The following is a 25112-nucleotide window of genomic DNA, read 5'->3' as shown; positions in this document are numbered from 1 at the left end:
AAATACTGCTCAACATTCAAGGAGTATGTAAAAAATACTGTAATAGGAATATTTAAAAAAAAAGCATTGCTTGTTTAAAAAAATTACAAAGTATTAAATAATAACAAAAAATGTCAATTAAAAAGAACATAATTCAAATTGTTTACATAGGCATTATAAAGCTTGAAAATTATTTTCCTTCTGGACACATTTTTGACATAAAACAGTAAATACTTATTTCCTCTTTAAAAATGAATTAAATAGATAAATTTTGATATTATATAAAAGTTATAAGTTTTTCATGGGTAAAATAATTATACTTAATGGTTATTGCTGACTGTCTAATGTTGACATTTTGATGGTTTCCCAAAAGTATTTGCTGATGGCACTAAATGAAGAGGAAATCATTTTGGGTAACAGATGTCGAGCAAGACTAGAAAAATGTGATTGATGGAAAGTTTATTTTTTTCTTGAAATAAGTGTATCCTTAATTTTAGGAAGCAAATAAACAACATGTCTGATTCTGTCTCATGTTCAGATTATCAAAAGTAACAAAATCTTTTTTTTACATTTTTTTCTACCAGAATTTGTGTGTAAATGAAACTGTTCAAAAGTTGAAGAGCCTTACATTAATAAATGATCGTTGTTTAGAATTACAGAAATCAAAAAAAGGTTTGTATAATTGCATTTATGTGTATTAAAATACAAGCTAAAAAGTTAATAAAAAAATGACATCCCTTTCATTTGTTTATCTTCAGTTATAAAAATGATATACTGTTCATTTTATATAATTTATATAGCTTCAATTTAAGCATTTTTGTATTTTATATAAGATCAAAGCTCTTTTTAATTATTAATAGCCAGAAACATTAATTGAGTTACCTCACTTGTCGTATGTAAGATGTTTAACAATCTTTAAACTTGATAAACTTAATGTGGTATCTTTAAGAAAAATATTTATAGCTCTGCTATCATACTATTGTGCTATCTAATGAGAGCTTTATATTATTTATTCATACGTAATTACTATCTCATGTAGTTAAATTACACACATATATATATATATATATATATATATATATATATATATATATATATATATATATATAGTTATAAACATCAGGTTCACAAAGTAAATTAAATAAAAAGGAAAAATTGATTGATAATCAGTATTCTGTCAATGGAGCAAGGCCAGATGTACAAGAGAATCCAATTATCAATCAAAAATTAAACAATAAAATACTTTGTATCTGTATTAATTTATTAAAGGCTTAAAGTAAACCCATTCTATTTGATAGACAATATTTTTCAAAATAGTATCACCTTAAATAAGCAAAAAATTGACCAAGGAATTTATCAGGTTTGTGTACACAGTTTGATGAAGTGAAATCTGGCTAGTGATTGTTGCATGGACAAAAATGATTTGCGAATGATACAATAGATGTGTAATATCAGTCCTCGAGACAAACTTCATAAGGTAAATGTAAGAACAGGAGACTTTGTTGGTTTGGTCATATTGAAAGAATAGATGAGAATGCTTAGGTAAATAGGTGTAGAACAGTTGAGGTAGCACAGTTAGTTAGAAGAGAATGATTGAGGAAAACATGGGAGGAAATGTAAGAATGAATTTAAGAGAAAGAGCGATAAAGACCAGAGATAAGTTTAGAAATCAATTTTTTAAAAGCTGTTCAACACATGCTAACACGTAAAACTGAAGACACAAACAACTAAAAATATGGACTTTTTTGCATGTTCTAATGCAGATAATATGTGCATTCGAAATAGAAATGTTCAAAATATTTTTATCAACAGTTTCTTCACTGTAGTAAGGAATGGTGGTAAAAATAATATTATTAAAAAAAATAAACATGAAAAAATTATTTTTTATCAATTTTTATAACTGTTGATTCAAGCAGTTAGAGTTCTGAGACTAAAGCAGCTTGAGCTTGATTTTCTGCTCAGAAATAAACTTTATATTTTCTTAGCATTGGGTGTTAAAAATAAGCAAATCAAATATATTACGATATACTTGATGCATAATTTATTATCGTTATTCTTATTTTGCAGGTTCAAAGTCTAAGAGTGATCAACCCAAAAAGAGAAGTAAAAACAACAGTTGCCCGTTCTACAAAGTTGAACACATTGAAGATTATAGAGACAGAGTTTTGGTAGTTTAAAGATATTAAAAACGTCTTTTTTACAAATGCTGTACAATTTAGAATTAAAATTTGTTCAATGAATGTATAGCAACAATTAATTTCCTTTTGACAGATTGATTGTTGTTATTTCTTCTGATGAGTTAAGGGCATAATAGATTCACTGATTGATATAATAATTAAGTGATTGATTTTGCGCTACGAAACAGATACTGTCAAGAACTGTAAAAGTCAACTGAACTAAAGGAATAAATTATAAGATGGTCAACATTATGAATTTTGGAATATAGTTTTTTGTCATTTATTATATATATATATATATATATATATATATATATATATATATATATATATATATATATATCAATATTTAATTAGTAGAAATCTAGGTAATTCACAATTATCATTTGTTCTTTTGGTTTTTTGCATTCTGGCATTAACTGTTCAAATGCTTTAATTTTTTTTCATTTAGAAACAAGATCCGGCCACATTAGAGGTGGTATGTTTATCTCGGTATTGATTCAGGATGTTGGCTCTTTAAAATTAGTTCTTTGTGTCTCAACTCACCAGAATTAAATTTTAATATTTGCATATTTTTAGATCATTCGATATTTTACAGTATTTCTGTGAAAAACAAATCATTATTTTGTTGTTTGGTGCAACAATTTCATTTTTTATTGATTGTTATTAAGAAAATTCCAGTTGATCAGATCTGATAAATGTGTTTGGATATTTTTCTTTTTCTTTGATAGCAACAGATAACTGAACATCTTTGATATTCTCGCTGATACATGGTTAGAATTTACTGATTTCATTATGCAAATTTTAATAATGAAAGGCTCCAACCATGTCACACATATTCTACTCACAATAAACTGTTATTTTTTGTCTTATATGTGTTCAATGCAGCCATGATCAGCATCATGGACAGATCAATCAATTACTATCAATGCAATAAGAGAATTTGTTTTGTATCAGCATATCACAACCCACTTGTTGATTGCTGCCATGATTCGATGTTTAAAATTATGAAGATTTATGAATGGTGGTGGAATATAATGCAATTTTTTTAATCTTAAACAACTGATAATTTTTATGTAAAACTTATACTTTTTATGTAAAACTTATACTTTTTATGTAAAACTTATACTTTTTATGTAAAACTTATACTTTTTATGTAAAACTTATACTTTTTATGTAAAACTTATACTTTTTATGTAAAACTTATACTTTTTATGTAAAACTTATACTTTTTATGTAAAACTTATACTTTTTATGTAAAACTTATACTTTTTATGTAAAACTGATACTTTTTATGTAAAACTTATACTTTTTATGTAAAACTTATACTTTTTATGTAAAACTTATACTTTTTATGTAAAACTGATACTTTTTATGTAAAACTTATACTTTTTATGTAAAACTTATACTTTTTATGTAAAACTGATACTTTTTATGTAAAACTTATACTTTTTATGTAAAACTTATACTTTTTATGTAAAACTGATAATTTTTATGTAAAACTTATACTTTTTATGTAAAACTTATACTTTTTATGTAAAACTTATACTTTTTATGTAAAACTGATACTTTTTATGTAAAACTTATACTTTTTATGTAAAACTTATACTTTTTATGTAAAACTGATACTTTTTATGTAAAACTTATACTTTTTATGTAAAACTTATACTTTTTATGTAAAACTTATACTTTTTATGTAAAACTGATACTTTTTATGTAAAACTTATACTTTTTATGTAAAACTGATACTTTTTATGTAAAACTTATACTTTTTATGTAAAACTGATACTTTTTATGTAAAACTTATACTTTTTATGTAAAACTGATACTTTTTATGTAAAACTTATACTTTTTATGTAAAACTTATACTTTTTATGTAAAACTGATACTTTTTATGTAAAACTTATACTTTTTATGTAAAACTTATACTTTTTATGTAAAACTGATACTTTTTATGTAAAACTTATACTTTTTATGTAAAACTTATACTTTTTATGTAAAACTTATACTTTTTATGTAAAACTTATACTTTTTATGTAAAACTGATACTTTTTATGTAAAACTTATACTTTTTATGTAAAACTTATACTTTTTATGTAAAACTTATACTTTTTATGTAAAACTGATACTTTTTATGTAAAACTTATACTTTTTATGTAAAACTTATACTTTTTATGTAAAACTTATACTTTTTATGTAAAACTTATACTTTTTATGTAAAACTGATACTTTTTATGTAAAACTAATACTTTTTATGTAAAACTTATACTTTTTATGTAAAACTGATAATTTTTATGTAAAACTTATACTTTTTATGTAAAACTTATACTTTTTATGTAAAACTTATACTTTTTATGTAAAACTTATACTTTTTATGTAAAACTGATACTTTTTATGTAAAACTTATACTTTTTATGTAAAACTTATACTTTTTATGTAAAACTTATACTTTTTATGTAAAACTTATACTTTTTATGTAAAACTGATAATTTTTATGTAAAACTTATACTTTTTATGTAAAACTTATACTTTTTATGTAAAACTTATACGCAGAGAAATCTGAGAATCTCACAAACAACATGCAAACAGCATAGAATTGCAAAATTTTATCTGCTTCCTTTTGTTGTTAAGTGTCTGAATGAGGCATAATCATGCAATACATATCTTCAACTGTCACTGACCAGGTTTCATATCACACTTGGTCAAATGTGTTTCATTTATGTAAGGTTTCAAATATAAGTACATTAGTACACAAAAGAAAGTTGATTGAGAAATTACAAGCTCCTGGTTGGCTTAATTTGTGGACTTCTACAGGCACTCCATTAAATAAAGCATATATTTTAGTCATTTGTAACAATGAATTTGTGATCATCCTGGACTTTTTCTTTTACACAAACATCCACTCCCTTGTTTAAACCACTACCAAATATTTTTAGGTATATATATATATATATATATATATATATATATATAAATAATAGAGAAGAATATTTAATGATAAAAATGTATCATAATTATTTTTATTCTTATTTTTAGTTGGAAGTGAGGGACATAGAACAACTGATAACATTGGGAAAACAGATGAAGTCATGTCCCTATTATGGCACACGTTATGCCATTCCAAATGCTGAGGTCAGAAAATCCATACAACCATTTCCCTTCTTTTTCTCTTACTTTCTCTTTTATATATTTATTCATTTGATAAATTTTACAAGTTGTATTGAATTTTCATAGTTTCTTGGGTGGAAACTATTCATTCTGGAAAATTAAAAAGCATCAGAATATTGGAAGACCATGATCTGCATTAAGATAATTCATGCTGGATTCCAAAATTCAGCAATTTTACAACTTAATGCTTCTCTTGACATCATGAATGTTGTGAAATGATTGTAACGAAAATGAAATCAGTGGCGGAAGGAGAATTCTGACTACACAACAAAATTTCTCGATAAACCTAAAAATGTGGACTTTGGTCAGACAGATAACTATTATGAAGAAAACACTGAGAATCTTTGCAACTTCTCATTCAAGAGTTGGGAAACATCAAGAGGAAATCCTTAATAATGTCAAATATCCAGTCAATCTGGAAACATTCTGTTTCTCCTCTGTGTCACAGCATATAGAACAACAGGTCTACAATTCGCATAACATGAAGTTCAAGTTCACTCAAACTGTGATAGTGTTTGGATGTGTTTATAGCAAATGTCATGCTGCTTGTTTATTGTTGTCAAGTGCTTGGTGGAAATGATGTTGCTGCTTGGTAGAAATGATGTTGGTGCTTGGTAGAAATGATGTTGGTGCTTTGTGGAAATGATGTTGGTGCTTGGTAGAAGTGATGTTGGTGCTTGGTGGAAATGATGTTGGTGCTTGGTAGAAATGATGTTGGTGCTTGGTAGAAATGATGTTGGTGCTTGGTGGAATTGATGTTGGTGCTTGGTAGAAATGATGTTGGTGCTTGGTGGAAATGATGTTGCTGCTTGGTAGAAATGATGTTGGTGCTTTGTGGAAATGATGATGGTGCTTGGTAGAAATGATGATGGTGTTTGGTAGAAATGTTGGTGCTTGGTGGAAATGATGCTGGTGCTGCTTGGTAGAATTGATGTTGGTGCTTGGTAGAAATGATGTTGGTGCTGCTTGGTGGAAATGATGATGGTGCTTGGTAGAAATGATGTTGGTGTTTGGTAGAAATGATGTTTGTGCTGCTTGGTAGAAATGATGTTGGTGCTTGGTAGAAATGATGTTGGTGCTGCTTGGTAGAAATGATGATGGTGTTTGGTGGAATTGATGTTGGTGTTTGGTAGAAATGATGTTGGTGCTTGGTGGAAATGATGTTGGTGCTTGGTAGAAATGATGGCTGCAGTTGTTTAACTCTATGACACACTGTCAGTAAAACTGAGAAGTGACTGAAAACTTCACGAGTTTCAACCTCTGATACTTTTTCAGAATTTAACAAGTAGTTGTTTTTTTCTACAATTATATATCATGTCATTAAAGGATTCGTTTGTTTTTTTACTTTTATTTACTGGTTTGAAAAAAAAATTGTTCAAGGACTTGTCCCTATTAAACAGAATCTAAAAAAAAGAGTCTCCACTCTAATAGATTCACATTGTCAACAATGCTCTAACCTCTGTCCCATACTGCAATGTTGTACCGCTATGCTTTAATAGAACTTATGGAACTGGTCCACTCTCAACATGAACACCAACTAAACAAGCAGCAAAATCACACGTTCGATGTAGAAAAGCATCTACTTTGATAGTTTCTTCAAACTTCTAGCCTTTAGAATTCCCTACATGTTCCCTGCTTCTCTGACTAATCTATTTGCAGGAATTTAAAATCCCTAGTTAGGATTTCTCTGTAGGTATGGTCCCTAATTCATAACCCCCTTATGTCTCAGTGGCGATGTGCCTTGTTTAGGGTGAAAAACAATCTTACATTTTTATCCAATATCAGAAAAAGAAAAATAGAAGTTCATGCCTTTAACAACTCATTTACAACATGTTTACTACATGGAATTTGCAACATATCATTTACAACATATCATTTGCAACATATGTTTTGTCATTAACTCCTGAAATGTTTGCCATGTTATAAAAGTAAATTCTCTTACTTGAAATCCTACTTAAAGATTATAATAAAACTTAAAGATTATAATAAAACTAATTTCTTTTAAAAAAGTGTAATTTTTATTGTTTGTTATATAATACAGAATTGCTTTTTTTCAGATTGTCCTTTTACCATACAATACTCTGTTGCACCGAAGCACCCGAGATTCTTGTGGCATTAAAGTTAAGGATAACATTATCATTGTTGATGAAGCTCACAATCTCCTTGAGACGATCAATAATATTCACAGTGTGGAAGTGACGGGAGCACAGGTGAGGGGAAATCTTTTGCCTGTCTTTGTTTTATCGTTATTTCCATGGCAGGTGCTCGTCTGACCTCCAATCCCTCGTCCCGCCTCGCCAATCTTTCACGAGAAACACACGTCTGGCTGAAACTACTGTCAATAATTTTCCCCACTCTTTATCTTTGCCTAAATCCAAACGTAGATTCCATGAGCAAAGCTTCTTTCTTAGAACTGCACACCAGTGGAACTCTCTGCCGCTTTCCTGTTTCCCACCTGACTACAACTTGGACGTCTTCAAGTCCAACATAAACAAACTCCTGGCAAACTGTCCCCTTAAGTAAGACATTCAAAACCTCCAATACTAATGATTACTACAATACTATCTCATTGATTACTGTACACGCAATAACCCTTATCCCTGAGTGGCCCTTGGGCCTTGATAAGTGGTGACCCCCCATGTAAAAAAAAAAAAAAGGAATTGTAGAACTTGAATTGTCAGAAAATAGACTTGTTGCATGTTCTTTTGTAGAAATCAAACAACTTTTGCAGATGTTTAATTGGAATGACTGATAATTGGAATGACTGATAATTGGAATGGCTGATAATTGGAATGGCTGATAATTAGAATGACTGATAATTGGAATGGCTGATAATTGGAATGGCTGATAATTGGAATGACTGATAATTGGAATGGCTGATAATTGGAATGACTGATAATTGGAATGGCTGATAATTGGAATGGCTGATAATTGGAATGGCTGATAATTGGAATGGTTGATAATTGGAATGGCTGATAATTGGAATGGCTGATAATTGGAATGGCTGATAATTGGAATGGTTGATAATTGGAATGGCTGATAATTGGAATGGCTGATAATTAGAATGGCTGATAATTGGAATGGCTGATAATTGGAATGGCTGATAATTGGAATGACTGATAATTGGAATGACTGATAATTGGAATGGTTGATAATTGGAATGGTTGATAATTGGAATGGTTGATAATTGGAATGACTGATAATTGGAATGACTGATAATTGGAATGACTGATAATTGGAATGGTTGATAATTGGAATGACTGATAATTGGAATGACTGATAATTGGAATGACTGATAATTGGAATGGCTGATAATTGGAATGACTGATAATTGGAATGACTGATAATTGGAATGGTTGATAATTGGAATGGTTGATAATTGGAATGGTTGATAATTGGAATGGTTGATAATTGGAATGGCTGATAATTGGAATGGTTGATAATTAGAATGGCTGATAATTGGAATGACTGATAATTGGAATGACTGATAATTGGAATGGCTGATAATTGGAATGGCTGATAATTAGAATGGCTGATAATTGGAATGACTGATAATTGGAATGGCTGATAATTGGAATAGCTGATAATTGGAATGACTGATAATTGGAATGGTTGATAATTGGAATGGTTGATAATTGGAATGGTTGATAATTGGAATGACTGATAATTGGAATGACTGATAATTGGAATGGTTGATAATTGGAATGGTTGATAATTGGAATGACTGATAATTGGAATGATTGATAATTGGAATGGTTGATAATTGGAATGACTGATAATTGGAATGGTTGATAATTGGAATGGTTGATAATTGGAATGGCTGATAATTGGAATGACTGATAATTGGAATGATTGATAATTGGAATTGTTGATAATTGGAATGGTTGATAATTGGAATGACTGATAATTGGAATGACTGATAATTGGAATGATTGATAATTGGAATGGTTGATAATTGGAATGACTGATAATTGGAATGGTTGATAATTGGAATGGTTGATAATTGGAATGGTTGATAATTGGAATTACTGATAATTGGAATGGTTGATAATTGGAATGGTTGATAATTGGAATGGTTGATAATTGGAATGACTGATAATTGGAATGGTTGATAATTGGAATGGTTGATAATTGGAATGACTGATAATTGGAATGGTTGATAATTGGAATGGTTGATAATTGGAATGGTTGATAATTGGAATGACTGATAATTGGAATGGTTGATAATTGGAATGGTTGATAATTGGAATGGCTGATAATTGGAATGACTGATAATTGGAATGGTTGATAATTGGAATGGTTGATAATTGGAATGGCTGATAATTGGAATGGCTGATAATTGGAATGGTTGATAATTGGAATGACTGATAATTGGAATGGTTGATAATTGGAATGGTTGATAATTGGAATGACTGATAATTGGAATGGTTGATAATTGGAATGGTTGATAATTGGAATGGCTGATAATTGGAATGACTGATAATTGGAATGGTTGATAATTGGAATGGCTGATAATTGGAATGGTTTATAATTGGAATGGTTGATAATTGGAATGACTGATAATTGGAATGGTTGATAATTGGAATGACTGATAATTGGAATGGCTGATAATTGGAATGATTGATAATTGGAATGACTGATAATTGGAATGACTGATAATTGGAATGGTTGATAATTGGAATGGCTGATAATTGGAATGGCTGATAGTTGGAATGATTGATAATTGGAATGGTTGATAATTGGAATGACTGATAATTGGAATGATTGATAATTGGAATGGCTGATAATTGGAATGACTGATAATTGGAATGACTGATAATTGGAATGGTTGATAATTGGAATGACTGATAATTGGAATGGTTGATAATTGGAATGACTGATAATTGGAACGGTTGATAATTGGAATGATTGATAATTGGAATGGTTGATAATTGGAATGGCTGATAATTGGAATGATTGATAATTGGAATGGATGATAATTGGAATGACTGATAATTGGAATGGTTGATAATTGGAATGACTGATAATTGGAATGGTTGATAATTGGAATGGCTGATAATTGGAATGATTGATAATTGGAATGGCTGATAATTGGAATGATTGATAATTGGAATGATTGATAATTGGAATGGTTGATAATTGGAATGGTTGATAATTGGAATGGTTGATAATTGGAATGGCTGATAATTGGAATGATTGATAATTGGAATGATTGATAATTGGAATGGTTGATAATTGGAATGGCTGATAATTGGAATGATTGATAATTGGAATGGTTGATAATTGGAATGGTTGATAATTGGAATGACTGATAATTGGAATGGTTAATAATTGGAATGATTGATAATTGGAATGACTGATAATTGGAATGACTGATAATTGGAATGGCTGATAATTGGAATGGCTGATAATTGGAATGGCTGATAATTGGAATGGCTGATAATTGGAATGGCTGATAATTGGAATGGTTGATAATTGGAATGGTTGATAATTGGAATGGCTGATAATTGGAATGGCTGATAATTGGAATGGCTGATAATTGGAATGACTGATAATTGGAATGGTTGATAATTGGAATGATTGATAATTGGAATGGCTGATAATTGGAATGGTTGATAATTGGAATGACTGATAATTGGAATGACTGATAATTGGAATGGTTCATAATTAGAATGACTGATAATTGGAATGACTGATAATTGGAATGACTGATAATTGGAATGACTGATAATTGGAATGGTTGATAATTGGAATGACTGACTGATAATTGGAATGGCTGATAATTAGAATGACTGATAATTGGAATGACTGATAATTGGAATGACTGATAATTGGAATGGTTGATAATTGGAATGACTGATAATTGGAATGGCTGATAATTGGAATGGTTCATAATTAGAATGACTGATAATTGGAATGGCTGATAATTGGAATGGTTGATAATTGGAATGACTGATAATTGGAATGGCTGATAATTGGAATGGTTCATAATTAGAATGACTGATAATTGGAATGACTGATAATTGGAATGACTGATAATTGGAATGACTGATAATTGGAATGGCTGATAATTGGAATGGTTCATAATTAGAATGACTGATAATTGGAATGACTGATAATTGGAATGACTGATAATTGGAATGACTGATAATTGGAATGGTTGATAATTGGAATGACTGATAATTGGAATGGCTGATAATTGGAATGGTTCATAATTAGAATGACTGATAATTGGAATGGCTGATAATTGGAATGGTTGATAATTGGAATGACTGATAATTGGAATGGCTGATAATTGGAATGGTTCATAATTAGAATGACTGATAATTGGAATGGTTGATAATTGGAATGACTGATAATTGGAATGGCTGATAATTGGAATGACTGATAATTAGAATGGCTGATAATTGGAATGACTGATAATTGGAATGATTGATAATTAGAATGGTTGATAATTGGAATGAATAGTGGAAAGAAGAAACCTGTTTTCTTAACAGATAATTAAAATGCCCCCCCCCAAGCTGGATAGCTTAAGGATTTAGTTTGGAATGATAAAATGTTTCCAGGCTGTGAAAATTGGCACTTAACTTTTATTTGAGGGACCGCCAGTAAATCAAGTCGAGTAGATCAATCTGTAAAGTAGCCGTTTAATTTGTAATTGTCCGTGAAGTTCCTTCGGAAATTCATCTAGATAGCCGATTTCCTTATTGTGCCATATACAGTGGCCTTTGGGAAGACCATCCCAGAAGTGATGGTAAAAAAAGGTAAAGACTTAATGGGAGTCGAGAGGGGGTGAAGGTACTGGGGTCCTCCCACCTCAGTGATTGTAAGAGGTATAGATTAAGAGAGAAGAAGAAAGGGAAAAAGTCCATCAAGGCTTGAGAAGTACAATCCTTTTGGAGATCGGTTTATGAAGAAAAGCAACCAGTTCCCGAGTATTTGTATCTGGAGTCAGAAATGGTCAGAATTTGTAACTATCCCTGAATAATTATCTTGTTTTTTTTTTTTTATACAACAAGCCGAGTTGTCAAGTTGTCTTTCTTTTCTTCCTTTGTTTTTAAATGACCTCTACTTTCCAATGGTGCTGACTTTGGAGACCAGAGCTGAACGGATTGCACACTCTATCAAAAGGAATGTAGGGAGAGTAGCAACCTATTCGACCAAATTCTCTTATCAACCAGGACCCTTGCCAAAAAGGCAGCATAGTTCCTGCAGCCACTTGAGACCAGAGCAGAAAAGCCGGGTAACATCACACGCTGGACTTTGTTAGGAAGTGGGGGTACATTATTTATTATAGTTAAAGACAATATATTTTAAAATATGTGTAAAAATAAACATATATTTTTGAAGAAAATCATTCCAGTAAGAAAATAATATATCCTTAAATATTAATACTTTAATACTTTATGAACCTTAATGATCATCTTAATTAGTTGCTCTAAAATACAAATGTCTGATGTGAACACACTTTGTTACACAAAAACATGTGCAATGTATTAGTTGCATGGAAAATCTGTCTTTTCTTTAAGTTTGCAATCCAATTTGTTCATCATTGTCAGCTACATAAACATTTCTTGGTTGCATTTAACCATTTCTGCTGAGCTTATTTGGTGTGACCAGATCAGGCTGTTTGAAACAAATGCACCAAATATTGATGTTATTGCTTTTTCCTTTCCCTTGGAAAAATTCAAATCATATTCTGAAAAACTAAAACCGAAAACAATAATCTTCCTACACAAAACAACCAAACTAAACATCATGAATAAATATTTGAAGATATAAAGAACTGGAAGCATAAAAACTTTTATCAAAATAGCTGAACCTGAAATGTGTTGATACAAGACAAAACAACCAAACCAAATATCATGAATAAATAATTGAAAATATAAACAGCTTGAAACATGAAAACTATTTTCCAAAATTACTGGATTTAGCATTAAATAATTCAAAAGATTTGATATGCCATAAAACAAAACAACCAATCAGAAACAGAAACTGATTTTTATGACAAAATAAACTTTTATTGGTTTGAAAGAGAAATATTTATGTATTCCCTTTTATATAAAAATAAAATTTTAAATAATAAATTGAAAAACTAAATTCTGTAGCTACATAATAATGCTACATTCATTTTATGTAAATGCATTCACACATGTTTTTCAAGCAGTATGTATAGATAATGTACATGTATCTGTTTTTTCATTTAATCCTTGTTAAGGATGCTTTAAACTGCAGTCAAATTTATTTTCATGCTGTTGTAATCTCACTGACTCTGGATTGGATTTAGGGTGTTAAAACATTTGATAAAGTTTGGTTTTTAAATTCCATTGTCTTCTCATATTGTTCAAGTTAACTTAAATTTTTATTTTAGTTTAGTGGAAAAAAAAATAAGAAAAAGAGAATTTGAAAAAAAAAATCCAAAAGAAGATAAAACCAATGTCTGAAAGAATTAAATCATGAACAAATGTTTACATTTAAAAAATGAAGCATTATAAAACAAGAATAAAAAATGTGTTATGTAATATGTGTAAAAAAAAACTGGTTGTTAATCATGTTTTTTATCATTATTCTCATTTGTTTTTTGTATTTAAGTGATCACTTGTTTTTTATTTTCAGATGTGTCGTGCTCATTCTCAACTAAGTCAATATGAACAACGTTACCAAAGTCGTTTAAAAGCCAAGAATCTCATGTATATCAAGCAGATACTTTTTGTACTTTCGAGATTTGTTACTTACATTGGAGGTGAGTTTCTTTTTCTTTTCATGTGTGAAGACAATGAATTTGTATCTGAGCTTGTTTTGACAATATTTCAGTTTAAATCTTTCTGATCAAGAAACAATTATTGTTCTTCTTTTGCTTATGCGTTACTCCCAAGCTATGGTGCGGTCCGCAATGATGGATTGTTTTTTAATCTTGATACAATCACAGATGAAGGTTGGTTTTTGTGCTGTGTCTGCCTGTGGGCTTTGTAATAGTAAGTCCAATCACTGAAAAATGACATCGCGTCTGAGATCCTAGCAAGCAAGATCTTTTGAACAGTCAGACTGTTGATAATGAATGAGAGCTTTTTATAAAAAGAATTAGATAAAAAATTACATTGAAAAAGAGAAAAATAAGGAACATGAGGCTACGACTTTGTACCTTTCTCTCACTATCTCCCTCTTCCCCTGACCCGAACCTGCTGGATTACTTCGTTTGCCCATGCGTTGAGAACATCACCAACATGATCTCCCACAACACCAAAGCTAGCCTGATTGCTGCTATCCACTGAGTATTCGCCAAGCTCCTACTGGAAAGGCATGCTCTCAGTTCTGGACCTGTATCGAGGTGGTGATTGAGGCTGAAGGCAGTTATATTAAATAGATTCCATCTCTACTCACACACACAGGCTCCTTCAGACTTGACAGACTATGGATATCCATGAAGAGGTGCCTGTGCGTGAAATTTTTGTCGTAGGAGGTGCACAATCTCCAACCACACCTCTCCTGAGTTGCCATTGTTAAATACCAGTGGCAAGTGAAGTGTATGTACAAGACAACTGGAAACATGCCGAGATAAGCAGAGAACACATACAATACCTAGAATTCCCAAATGGTCACCCATCTGGTACTAGCCAGGTTTAACGTTGCTTAACTTTGGTGATCTGATGAGAAATGCTGTGTCAACGCAATTATGCCATATATCTCTACTACATAATCAAGGTACCTGAATTGATTTTTTCAGTAAAAGTTTTCAAATAAAGCTGTAGTGTTTTTTTTAGGGGAACAATTTTATCATTCCAAAAAAGAAAAAAATGAGAAGTCATAAGGGAAAAATTGTGTTATTTCTGTAAAACAAAATTCTGTAAATAAAAATTATCTCACTATATATATATATATATATATAAATATATATATGTATATATATATATATATATATATATATATATATATATATGTGTATATATATATATGTGTATATATATATGTGTATATATATATATATATATATATATATATATATATATATATATATATATATATATATAGTGAGATAAGACACTGATAAAATTCAGATGAAAAGTCCTGATAGATATTACTTGAAGCAATACTTTCAAGGTGATCCTAGCCAAAAAGGAAAAGCTCAATATTTAAGAATAGAGCAATATATAAATTTTATGGTTAAATTTTAAATTCTGAAAAACAACATATAGAGACATATATTCGATTAAAGAATTTATTGTTTGACAAAAAGAATATATAGAAGGGGTTATTTTAATTTCCTTAATCCATGGATTTTCAACAATGGCACATATCATCAGAGGAAATGAAATGTGGTTAGCAAAATGTTCAGCTGTGAATGGACGCTAATTTTGCTTTTCAGCACAATTATTGAAATAGTTTTTTAGTGGTTGTGGATAATTATATGGAAAAAAATTATACGAAAAGAGAAGTTGATACAACCTGGGTAATCCATTATCGGAAGGAGTCCAATGTCGTTCGGGGTTATAAATCCAGGTGGGCAGAAAATAGGCCCAGGGGAGAAAGTCATATTCCCCTATAGTGAAAGCGTATTGCTCCTTATTGATTTTTCGAAATGTATACGGGGCAGCCTTATTCGTTGTTGTGTAGAGTGTGTGTTGGTTAATGTAGTCCAAATGCTTTCTCGGTGTTGATAAAGTGTATCCGATATTGGGTGAATATACCATTCCATTGTAATTATCCCCATGAGTAATAGAATTTGAGCATTGAGTTAAGTATGCAATGGACCTCGAAATCAATAGTATAGGTAGCAAAATAATCCTGGAGATGATATTCAGAACGGTGCATTGAACAGCTTGCTTCTGGTGTGAGTACCAGTAGAAAGATAGTTCGCTTTCTGGTTGATAGTGGGTGAAGGAAGCCTTTTAGATGAGGGAAAGAGGTGAGTGGGGGAGAAGTAGAGAGGGTAAAGAGAGAGGGGGGGATGGTTAAAATTGGGTGAGCATATATGTTCTTAATGGAATTTTTTCGGTGGGGGGAGGAATTGTATTTTAGTATTCTTTAAAAGGGTTGACCTCTTGATTTTAAGTTCAAATGGGAAATGGATATTCTTGTGATTTTCAATGGGAGTGTGCGTGATATGGAGTGGGTGTGCTGTTTTTGCTGTAAGGTGAGGTGGAGATTGAGATGAGTCATGGTCTGAAAATATGGACTGTTTGGAGGGTTACTTATTTAAGTTAGTTTAAGGTTGGGTTCTTTTAATTTTGAGTGTATATTTAAAGGTGACTTGATTAGTTGAGATGTCAGTTCATTATGCTTGTTGTCGTAGTGTGATCTGGTTTAATTAAGTTTGTTTAAATTTTATTTAAAATACATATATTTCTGTTTGGAGGCGATCTATGGATGAGTTTGTTTTGTTGTTCGTTGAGTTGGAATTGATGTTTGAGTGAGTTCTTTATATACTGTGGTTAATTAGCTATTTTTATAATGGGGAAAATTGATTTAAATGTGGGGCTGGGTATGGGGTCGCACAAGCGTGGTTGATTTTAACTATTTATATAATGATTACTTGTATATCCACCTGTCAAACCTAAACATAAGTGCAGATATAATCACATATATACCCACAGACACACATACATACATATATATACATATATAGACATACACATATACATATATATAGTATACACTTATGCACAAACACTGATCCATACCATGCATAAATACAGACTTATATACACACACATCCTTATACTAATGCACATGTGCACTCAATTACATATATACATATCATAACACAAACAGGCATATTAGAGAAGGGAACTACTTATACAGCCGGGCGAGTATGCATGCGCGCGTACTCAAGTGTACACCTGCGCCCACATGCACGGTTGAACATCGCTATAATCAAGTGCAAGCATGCAAGTCATACCCCCTTTTGCATACCATCGTATACATACAGCAAATATACATCTCCATAAGTGTTATGTCTAAAAAGAGATAAAAGTGTGCACACTGATATATCTAACATACAAATACAGAGAGCGTGCACCTACCGTTAAAGATATACATACATCAACAAATGATCGGGTTTATCTAATGATTCTATTTTAGAGAGGGGAATAATCCCCAATTGCCAATGCATTTATATGGTCAAGGGAGATATAGACAGTTAGAGTGTACTAATATATGGCTAAGGTGTGTAACTCCGTTAAATGTCCATGCTCACACAAATACACACACACACACACATACATATATATATATATATATATATATATATATATATATATATATATATACACACACATAAACATACATATGCGTATACACACACACGTGCATACATACATATATACACTACAGCACATAATCATATGTACATACACTCAACACAAAACGCACGCCTACAATCTCACACATATATATATACATCCACATATATAAGGAAATGAAATTAATGGAGACAAGATCATGCACATATATATATATATATATAAATTTAAAGGCGATTAGAACACTAATCTAAAGAGCAGAGTGTATTTTAATGTAATAGTAAAATTTCATAAGTTGAAAAGCTAATAAACATCCAAATGAATGCTTTGACCTTAATTGCTGATTTCAAAAGGCAAAGAATTAAAAGATGCATCTGCCTTACTTTTAATACTAGGTTTATTTATGGTGTCTTTTACATATATTAAAAACCCTTCCCAATACTTTTGCTGATGAGGAAACTTTGTTTTTTTTTTAAAATACTATATGTAAAAATTATTGTCCGTGGCTTAATGTCTACCACAATAAAAACATTGTTTTCCGAAACGATCGTACAAATTATTGATTTTGTTGTTGTTCCTTCTTGTGAAATGGATTTTTAATTTAATTCTAATTTGAATTTTAAATTATCAATCACATTACTGAATATATATATATATATATATATATATATATATATATATATATATATATATATATATATATATATATATATATATATATAGTAAGTAATTTATAAAAAACCACAGAATTCGCGCATAAGTCTGACGAATCCTAGAGTGGATGAGACGCCGAATATTCAGTGTAGCTTAATCGCCATATATATTTTATAAATTACTAACTAGCTCTACCTATGTATTGAGCACTTTTGAAGTAAATACTTAAAGTTTACGCATAAATCTATACTTTCGTATATTGATTTTATGTGAGTAAATGAAGTAGTTATACTTAGCTCCTGAAACAGTCGAGCACTCTCAAAAAAATTTATTTCACCACATTAAAAATAGATATGGAAAGAGTTAATTTCGAAACATCGCTAAAAAACATCCCCACACCCAGCAAGCATAGCTATATTATTAAACTAAAATCCTCAACAGAAGAGGACCATATAAAAACAAGAAACAACCACAGAATTCGCGCATAAGCCTGACGAATCCTAGAGTGGATGAAACGTTGAATATTCAGTGTAGCTTAATCGCCATATATATTTTATAAATTACTAACTAGCTCTATCTATGTATTGAGCACTTTTGAAGTAAATACTTAAAGTTTACGCATAAATCTATACTTTCGTATATTAATTTTATGTGAGTAAATGAAGTAGTTATATATATATATATATATATATATATATGATGAAAATGATGGAAATAGTATTCCGACAGAATAGAGAAAATAAAAAGGAACAAACCGTATTATGTGTTCATCAACGTTTCGTCTTTATTTCGAGACTTCCATTCATCCAGAGGAAGTCTCGAAATAAAGACGAAACGTTGATGAACACATAATACGGTTTGTTCCTTTTTATTCTCTCTCTCTCTCTCTCTCTCTCTCTCTCTCTCTCTCTCTTTCTATATCTATATATATATATATATATACATACATATATACACATATATACAGCCATACATATATAGACATGTACAAACATATACTTGCTCAAGCATGCACATGTATAAGTACACATATAGATATATAAATATTAACATAGCTACAGTGCATGCAACATCCACCCCCTCATGCGTGCATACATATACACTCATACAAGCATGAATCCATGCTTATACACATAGGGGCAACATGCCAAAACTATTTCAAGTATGGTGACTTAAGTGGTTTTGAGCTGGCTATACTTTAATTTTTTCCTGCGCTTGCATAACGAAATAAGCTCATTTTTGGTGTTTATTGTGGTTTTAGGATATGTTGTTATTGCAACTGCTTCTGAAGTGCAAAGGTTACAGAATTGGGATTTAGGGGTGTATGAATTGGGTTTTTTCAATAAATCCCATTTTAGCGAGTACGGAATATTCCTATATTGGAGATCTTTAATCAGAGTTGCTATTTGGATTTTTTTTTTTTTTTTTTTTTTTTTTACACAGTGATCACCACTTATCAAGGCCCGGAAGCCACTCAGGGATAAGGGTTATTGCAAGTACATTACGTTAGTGTGGAGATTTGATGAAGTGTTTACTTAAGGGGGCGGTTCATTTGTTAACGTTGGACTTGAAGACATCCAAGTTGTAGTCCGGTGGGAAGCAGGCAGACGGAACAGAGTTCCACAGGTGTGCAGTTCTAAGAAAGAAGCTTTGTTCATGGAATCCGCATTTTGATTTAGGCACAGATATAGAGTGAGGGAAATTTTTCGCAGTGGATTCAGCTAGACGGGTGTTTTTCGTGAAAGATTGGCGAGGGGGGACCAGAGATTGGAGTTCAGACGAGCACCTGCCATGGAAATACCAATAAAACAAGGATAGGCTCGCAACGTCTCTTCTGTGAGAGAGAGGTTGCAGGGTAGAGAAAAGGGTATCCCCCACTAAGCCACGAAGTCTATTTTGTACTCTGTCAAGGCAGGATAGGCTGTTTTTAGCAGCTCCTGCCCAGATATGGCAACAGTATTCCATCCTTGGACGTACTTGGCTATTATATAGATAGAGAATTGCATCAGTAGTGAGATATCTTCTGGAGCGGTAGAAGGATCCCACCATCTTTCCAGCAACCTTGGCAACAGACTTGATGTACGTGTTCCATTTCAGATCAGGAGTAAAGGTCAAACCCAGAAGCTTGTTAAAACACGGGGCCTCACCCAGACGAGAGCCATCCATCACAATTGATGCCAGCTGGGGATCAGAGCGTTGATGATGTAAAGATAGGAGTTTGGTTTTGGATGCATTAAAGGTAACCAGCCACATCTTCCCCCACTCAACCACGTGCTCGAGATCAGAGGAGAGAGAATCAGAGAACTTTGTCATTTACAGCCTTTGATGTGTTGCCGTAGATGGTCGTGTCATCAGCATAGATGTCAACGAATGATTTTCATTATTAAAGGAGCTTATATGTTTGGAAATTCTCAGTTTAATTAGATTTGCCGTTGCGCCGATATACGTGTGGGATTTTACATTTGCATTAATGGTGTTTAAGCTGTCAGAGTTTCTACTATGCGTGTGGGATAATTATATATATATAAAGTGGACTTGTTGGTGTGTGTGTGAAAAGTCTCTACAAAACTCCTCTCTGAATATTTGGTCTACAGAGTTGAAATTTTATATATAGGGTAGCACACTTTCGATTTGGGTTTTAACCAGTAAAAATTGCTGCTAAAGGGTCGAAAATGTAAGACCAAACAGTTGACCTTGGCAGAAGTAGTCAACTAAACCTTTTTACATGCACAAATCTACATTCACATGTTAAACAACATTATTTCTAAACTATATATATATGTATGGGCTTAGTTCTGATGCAAAGGAAAGAGGCTGAAGAGTTATATGTTTTAGTTTCAATTCTAGCTGATGGCATCCATCCAAGTTATATATTTTTTTTACTTTTCATATCACTACTGTATAATATGTATTAGGTACAATATAATAATTGATAGATAATTGACTCTATAATTATAAATAGTAGGTATTACACTAATTTTTGACACCCATAGCAAAAAATACAAGAACAAACAAGTAAAATGAAATTAATTCATCATAATTTTTACTCAAAATTAAGGAAAAGGATACAGGTATCGCAGATAAACATTATTTATTTTATACTTCATAAAACCTGTGAAATTTGATCTTAAAATCGCAGAAAAAACAAAACTGGAAATATGAGAAAATTACAATGCCAAACTTTGTAAATATATGAAAAACATTAAAAATATATTAAAAAAACAAACTTTGTAAATATATGAAAAACATTAAAAATATATTAAAAAAACAAACTTTGTAAATATATGAAAAACATTAAAAATATATTAAAAAAACAAACTTTGTAAATATATGAAAAACATTAAAAATATATTAAAAAAACAAACTTTGTAAATATATGAAAAACATTAAAAATATATTAAAAAAACAAACTTTGTAAATATATGAAAAACATAAAAAATATATTAAAAAAACAAACTTTGTAAATATATGAAAAACATTAAAAATATATTAAAAAAACAAACTTTGTAAATATATGAAAAACATAAAAAATATATTAAAAAAACAAACTTTGTAAATATATGAAAAACATTAAAAATATATTAAAAAAACAAACTTTGTAAATATATGAAAAACATTAAAAATATATTAAAAAAACAAACTTTGTAAATATATGAAAAACATTAAAAATATATTAAAAAAACAAACTTTGTAAATATATGAAAAACAGACTTTAAAAAACATTAAAAATATATATAAAAAAAAAAACTTTGTACAAATTTACATTATATCTTGTTAAAGTTTTGTTTTGATCGTTAGTCAGGTGAAATATAACAGAAAAAGACTTACCATTGACTTGAAATATGATGTGAATAATATTTAATTTTTGTATATATAAAAACAAAAAAAAGCACAGAAAACTTACAACAGTCAGCTATCACTAACTATGCGAGCAGCTAATTTGAAAATATGTCTTTGGTTTAAACAAATTAATAAAAAAAAACATTATTAAAATATGTTGTAATGTACAGTATTTAGTTGTAAATAAAATGAACTGAATTTAATTTACATAAGTAAAGTGGACTTTTCAGAAAATGCGACGATTTTCATTAGTGAGATGTGAAATGAACAAATTGGTCTACCATATAAAAAATTATTCATGTTTGATTTCTAAATATATTTTTTACTTACTCATTGATGAAAAACAACACTGATTAAAAAAAATTTTTTTTTAATTATTAACTAGTGGTGGGACGATTTTTAACTTTTTTTTAATTATTAACTAGTGGCGGAATCGTTAATCGTAAGAATCGTGTATTTTGGGAGGTATCGGAATCGGAATCGCATCGTTAAAAAATACCTTAATTTTCCGATTCCTTCATTACGATTCTTTTAGTCTGATGTTGAAAAAAAGAAAAATAATTTCCTGATATTTCTAACCGCGAGAGAGAAATGTAGCATGTTATAAAAAGAAACCAAAGAAATTCATTATTAACAGGGCAATGCTTAGTGCCCCCCTCCCTTACAAGGTTCATTCATTCAGATCTATTGTAATCAAAACTACAAAAGAGTTAACTTGAAAAGAACTATGCAGGGATCTACATTGCGAGTAAAAATAAAAAACGCTTATCTTTTTGGCGATTGTTTTTTTTACTGACAAATCTTCTAATACTGAATGAAAATGCTTTTTCAACTTATATTTCCTTAAAATAAAACGAGCAAAGTCAAATCATTTAAACAGTAAAAGGTTTAATAGAACAATATACTTTTTTTTTCTTTTTTTAAAAGAAGGCTTTTGAAAGAAATATCTCTAAAATGAAATTGATCACGTTGTATTATTTCGCAAAATTTTGACAGTAGTCAGCTTCTTTTAAAGTTTCAAAAAAACCGACCCCAACCCCTTTGTTAATTTAAGGGTAATTAATTCAATTCAGTCAAGTTTTTTTTTTTTTAATTTCATTGAAATAAAATCCATTATTTTTTTAAAATTTTTCTCCAGAAAGATAAAACCCTGAATTTGATTATATTAAAAGCAGAATAATATAATCTTTTTTCTAGAATTTTAAATTGAAAATTAAAAGTGTTTTGCGCAGTTTTTTGTCGAACGAAAAAGAAATTAATATATATATTTTTAAAAGGTTTTGTAATCAATTAATTTTTATGTCTAAATAATATTTACGCTTAATTAAATAATTTCATTTTAAAAAGTATTTATAAATAGAATTTTACTTAAGACTTATAGTTTAGCAATATTGAACCGCATCAACCATGTGTGAATTGAACACAGTCAACAAAAAAAAAAATTCAAAAGAAAATGCATATTTGCATTTCATTATGTAAACTTTTATACATTGGTTTCAAAAATTAAATTCTTTAAGTTTTTTTGTTAACTACCGGTTAGTACAATTTACCGCCCCATCCCTTTATATTTTTTTCTTTTTGTCTTTTTTAGCGGATTATTTTCAATTAATTATCCAAATAAGTGACTAGCTTTAAAACAAAATTTAATAGTAAATTATTTGTTTACAGATAAACTGAATTTTCTAATATGGCCCAAAGTCCAAAAAAAGTCTTGCATGGAAACTTTTTGAAGTTGATGAAGATGATGAGTTGAGAGCCATTTGCAAAGTCTGTCAAATTAAAATATCGCGAAGAAATAAAACCATCTAACATGACCACAACCAACATGTTAAAACATTTAAATATGAAGCATCCAAATAAATTGGAGGAGCAAAATAAAAAAGAAAAGGAACAAAAAATTACCAACTAGTCACTCAGAGCAGTTTTATTAGTGAGGGTCGAAATCGCAGTGTCTTTTTTTTTTTTTTGTCTACGTCACCATCTAGGTGTCACCAATTTCTTTTAACCCTCCTTAACTTCAAAGAGTAAATACAATATATACAACTAAAAAAATAATTTTTAAAAATGCTGATTCTATTCATGAAAAATTCTTTTAACTAGAAATTAAAACTTAGGTAAAGATAGCTGACTGACAGCAACAGGAGCACTGCTTAACTACTGAACCACATGGAAAGGTGTGGGGGGGGGGAAGAAAAAAAAGGAAATTAAATGATGATAATAAATTATGATAACCGTCTTTGAAAGGCACTAAACTCCTAAAATTTACTTCTTTAAAATTTTAGGCGGCACTCCCCGGCGATTTTAAAGCACTCTCTCTCTCTCCAAAAAAAAAAAAAAAAAAAAAATTTAATTTTTAAGTTTGGGAAAGATATATTTATTACAACCAAATTCCTGTATGAAGACTGGATCTACTTTATTGGACGTTAATTTGTGAGATAAGTAATTTTTCAATGTTTAATATGTTTTTAAAGTTTTAATTATCAATTAAATTTTTTTAATTGCGTTTATTTTTCAATTTATTTTAAAAAAACAGGGTTTTAAATGTATTTTTCAAGTTAACAAGCTTCGAAAGAAGTCTAATAAAAAAAAATCACTTAATTTTTAATTTCGACAACCCTTAGAATTTAATTATTAAAAAAATATTGAAAGGTGACATTTTTTTATTTAACATTTCTATTAGTTCAATTACTTTCTTTCAATAATTCATTTCACTCAACAAACTTCACCATTTTTTTAAAAAAATTTTTTTTAATCTTTTTCTGTAATTTTGGTAATTATGTTTGCTCAATTTTATCTAGTATTTCATTTGTTTTTTATAGTGGTATCATTTTTATATGTGTTCCTTTGATATACCCTATTTCAAAATTAGTTTGGCTAAACTTATTCTTCACGTTAGAAACAACGTGTAAAAGCAATGAAAAAGTAAGAAAAAATAATAGGTGTTAACTACTCCTTGTGAATTATGGAGGTCTGAAGAACTGCCGTCACAAATACAACTATCAATAGCCAAACAAAAAATCGTTTTTGAAATCCCTTTAATTGTAACTTTTCGCTA

The 25112-nt window shown here is 30.1% G+C and overlaps 1 protein-coding gene across 3 annotated transcripts in view; it reads left to right on the top strand.

The window, feature by feature from the left end:
• The window catches only part of LOC145259149 (ATP-dependent DNA helicase DDX11-like), a 310336-nt gene that overhangs the window by 113069 nt on the left and 172155 nt on the right, over positions 1 to 25112 (top strand). For all 3 annotated transcript variants that reach the window (XM_080116856.1, XM_080116857.1, XM_080116858.1), the window contains 5 exons: positions 564 to 651; positions 2047 to 2147; positions 5193 to 5288; positions 7382 to 7534; positions 13941 to 14067. In XM_080116856.1, the coding sequence (XP_079972982.1) occupies positions 564 to 651; positions 2047 to 2147; positions 5193 to 5288; positions 7382 to 7534; positions 13941 to 14067 (565 nt within the window). The remainder of the gene's footprint in view (positions 1 to 563; positions 652 to 2046; positions 2148 to 5192; positions 5289 to 7381; positions 7535 to 13940; positions 14068 to 25112) is intronic.

Source organism: Euprymna scolopes, chromosome 34, assembly GCF_053919585.1.
Source record: "Euprymna scolopes isolate OS-2025 chromosome 34, ASM5391958v1, whole genome shotgun sequence".
Taxonomy (NCBI): Eukaryota; Metazoa; Mollusca; class Cephalopoda; order Sepiida; family Sepiolidae; genus Euprymna; species Euprymna scolopes.
The sequence above is the reverse complement of the archived record's forward strand: the minus strand, read 5'-3'. Positions and strand labels throughout refer to the sequence as shown.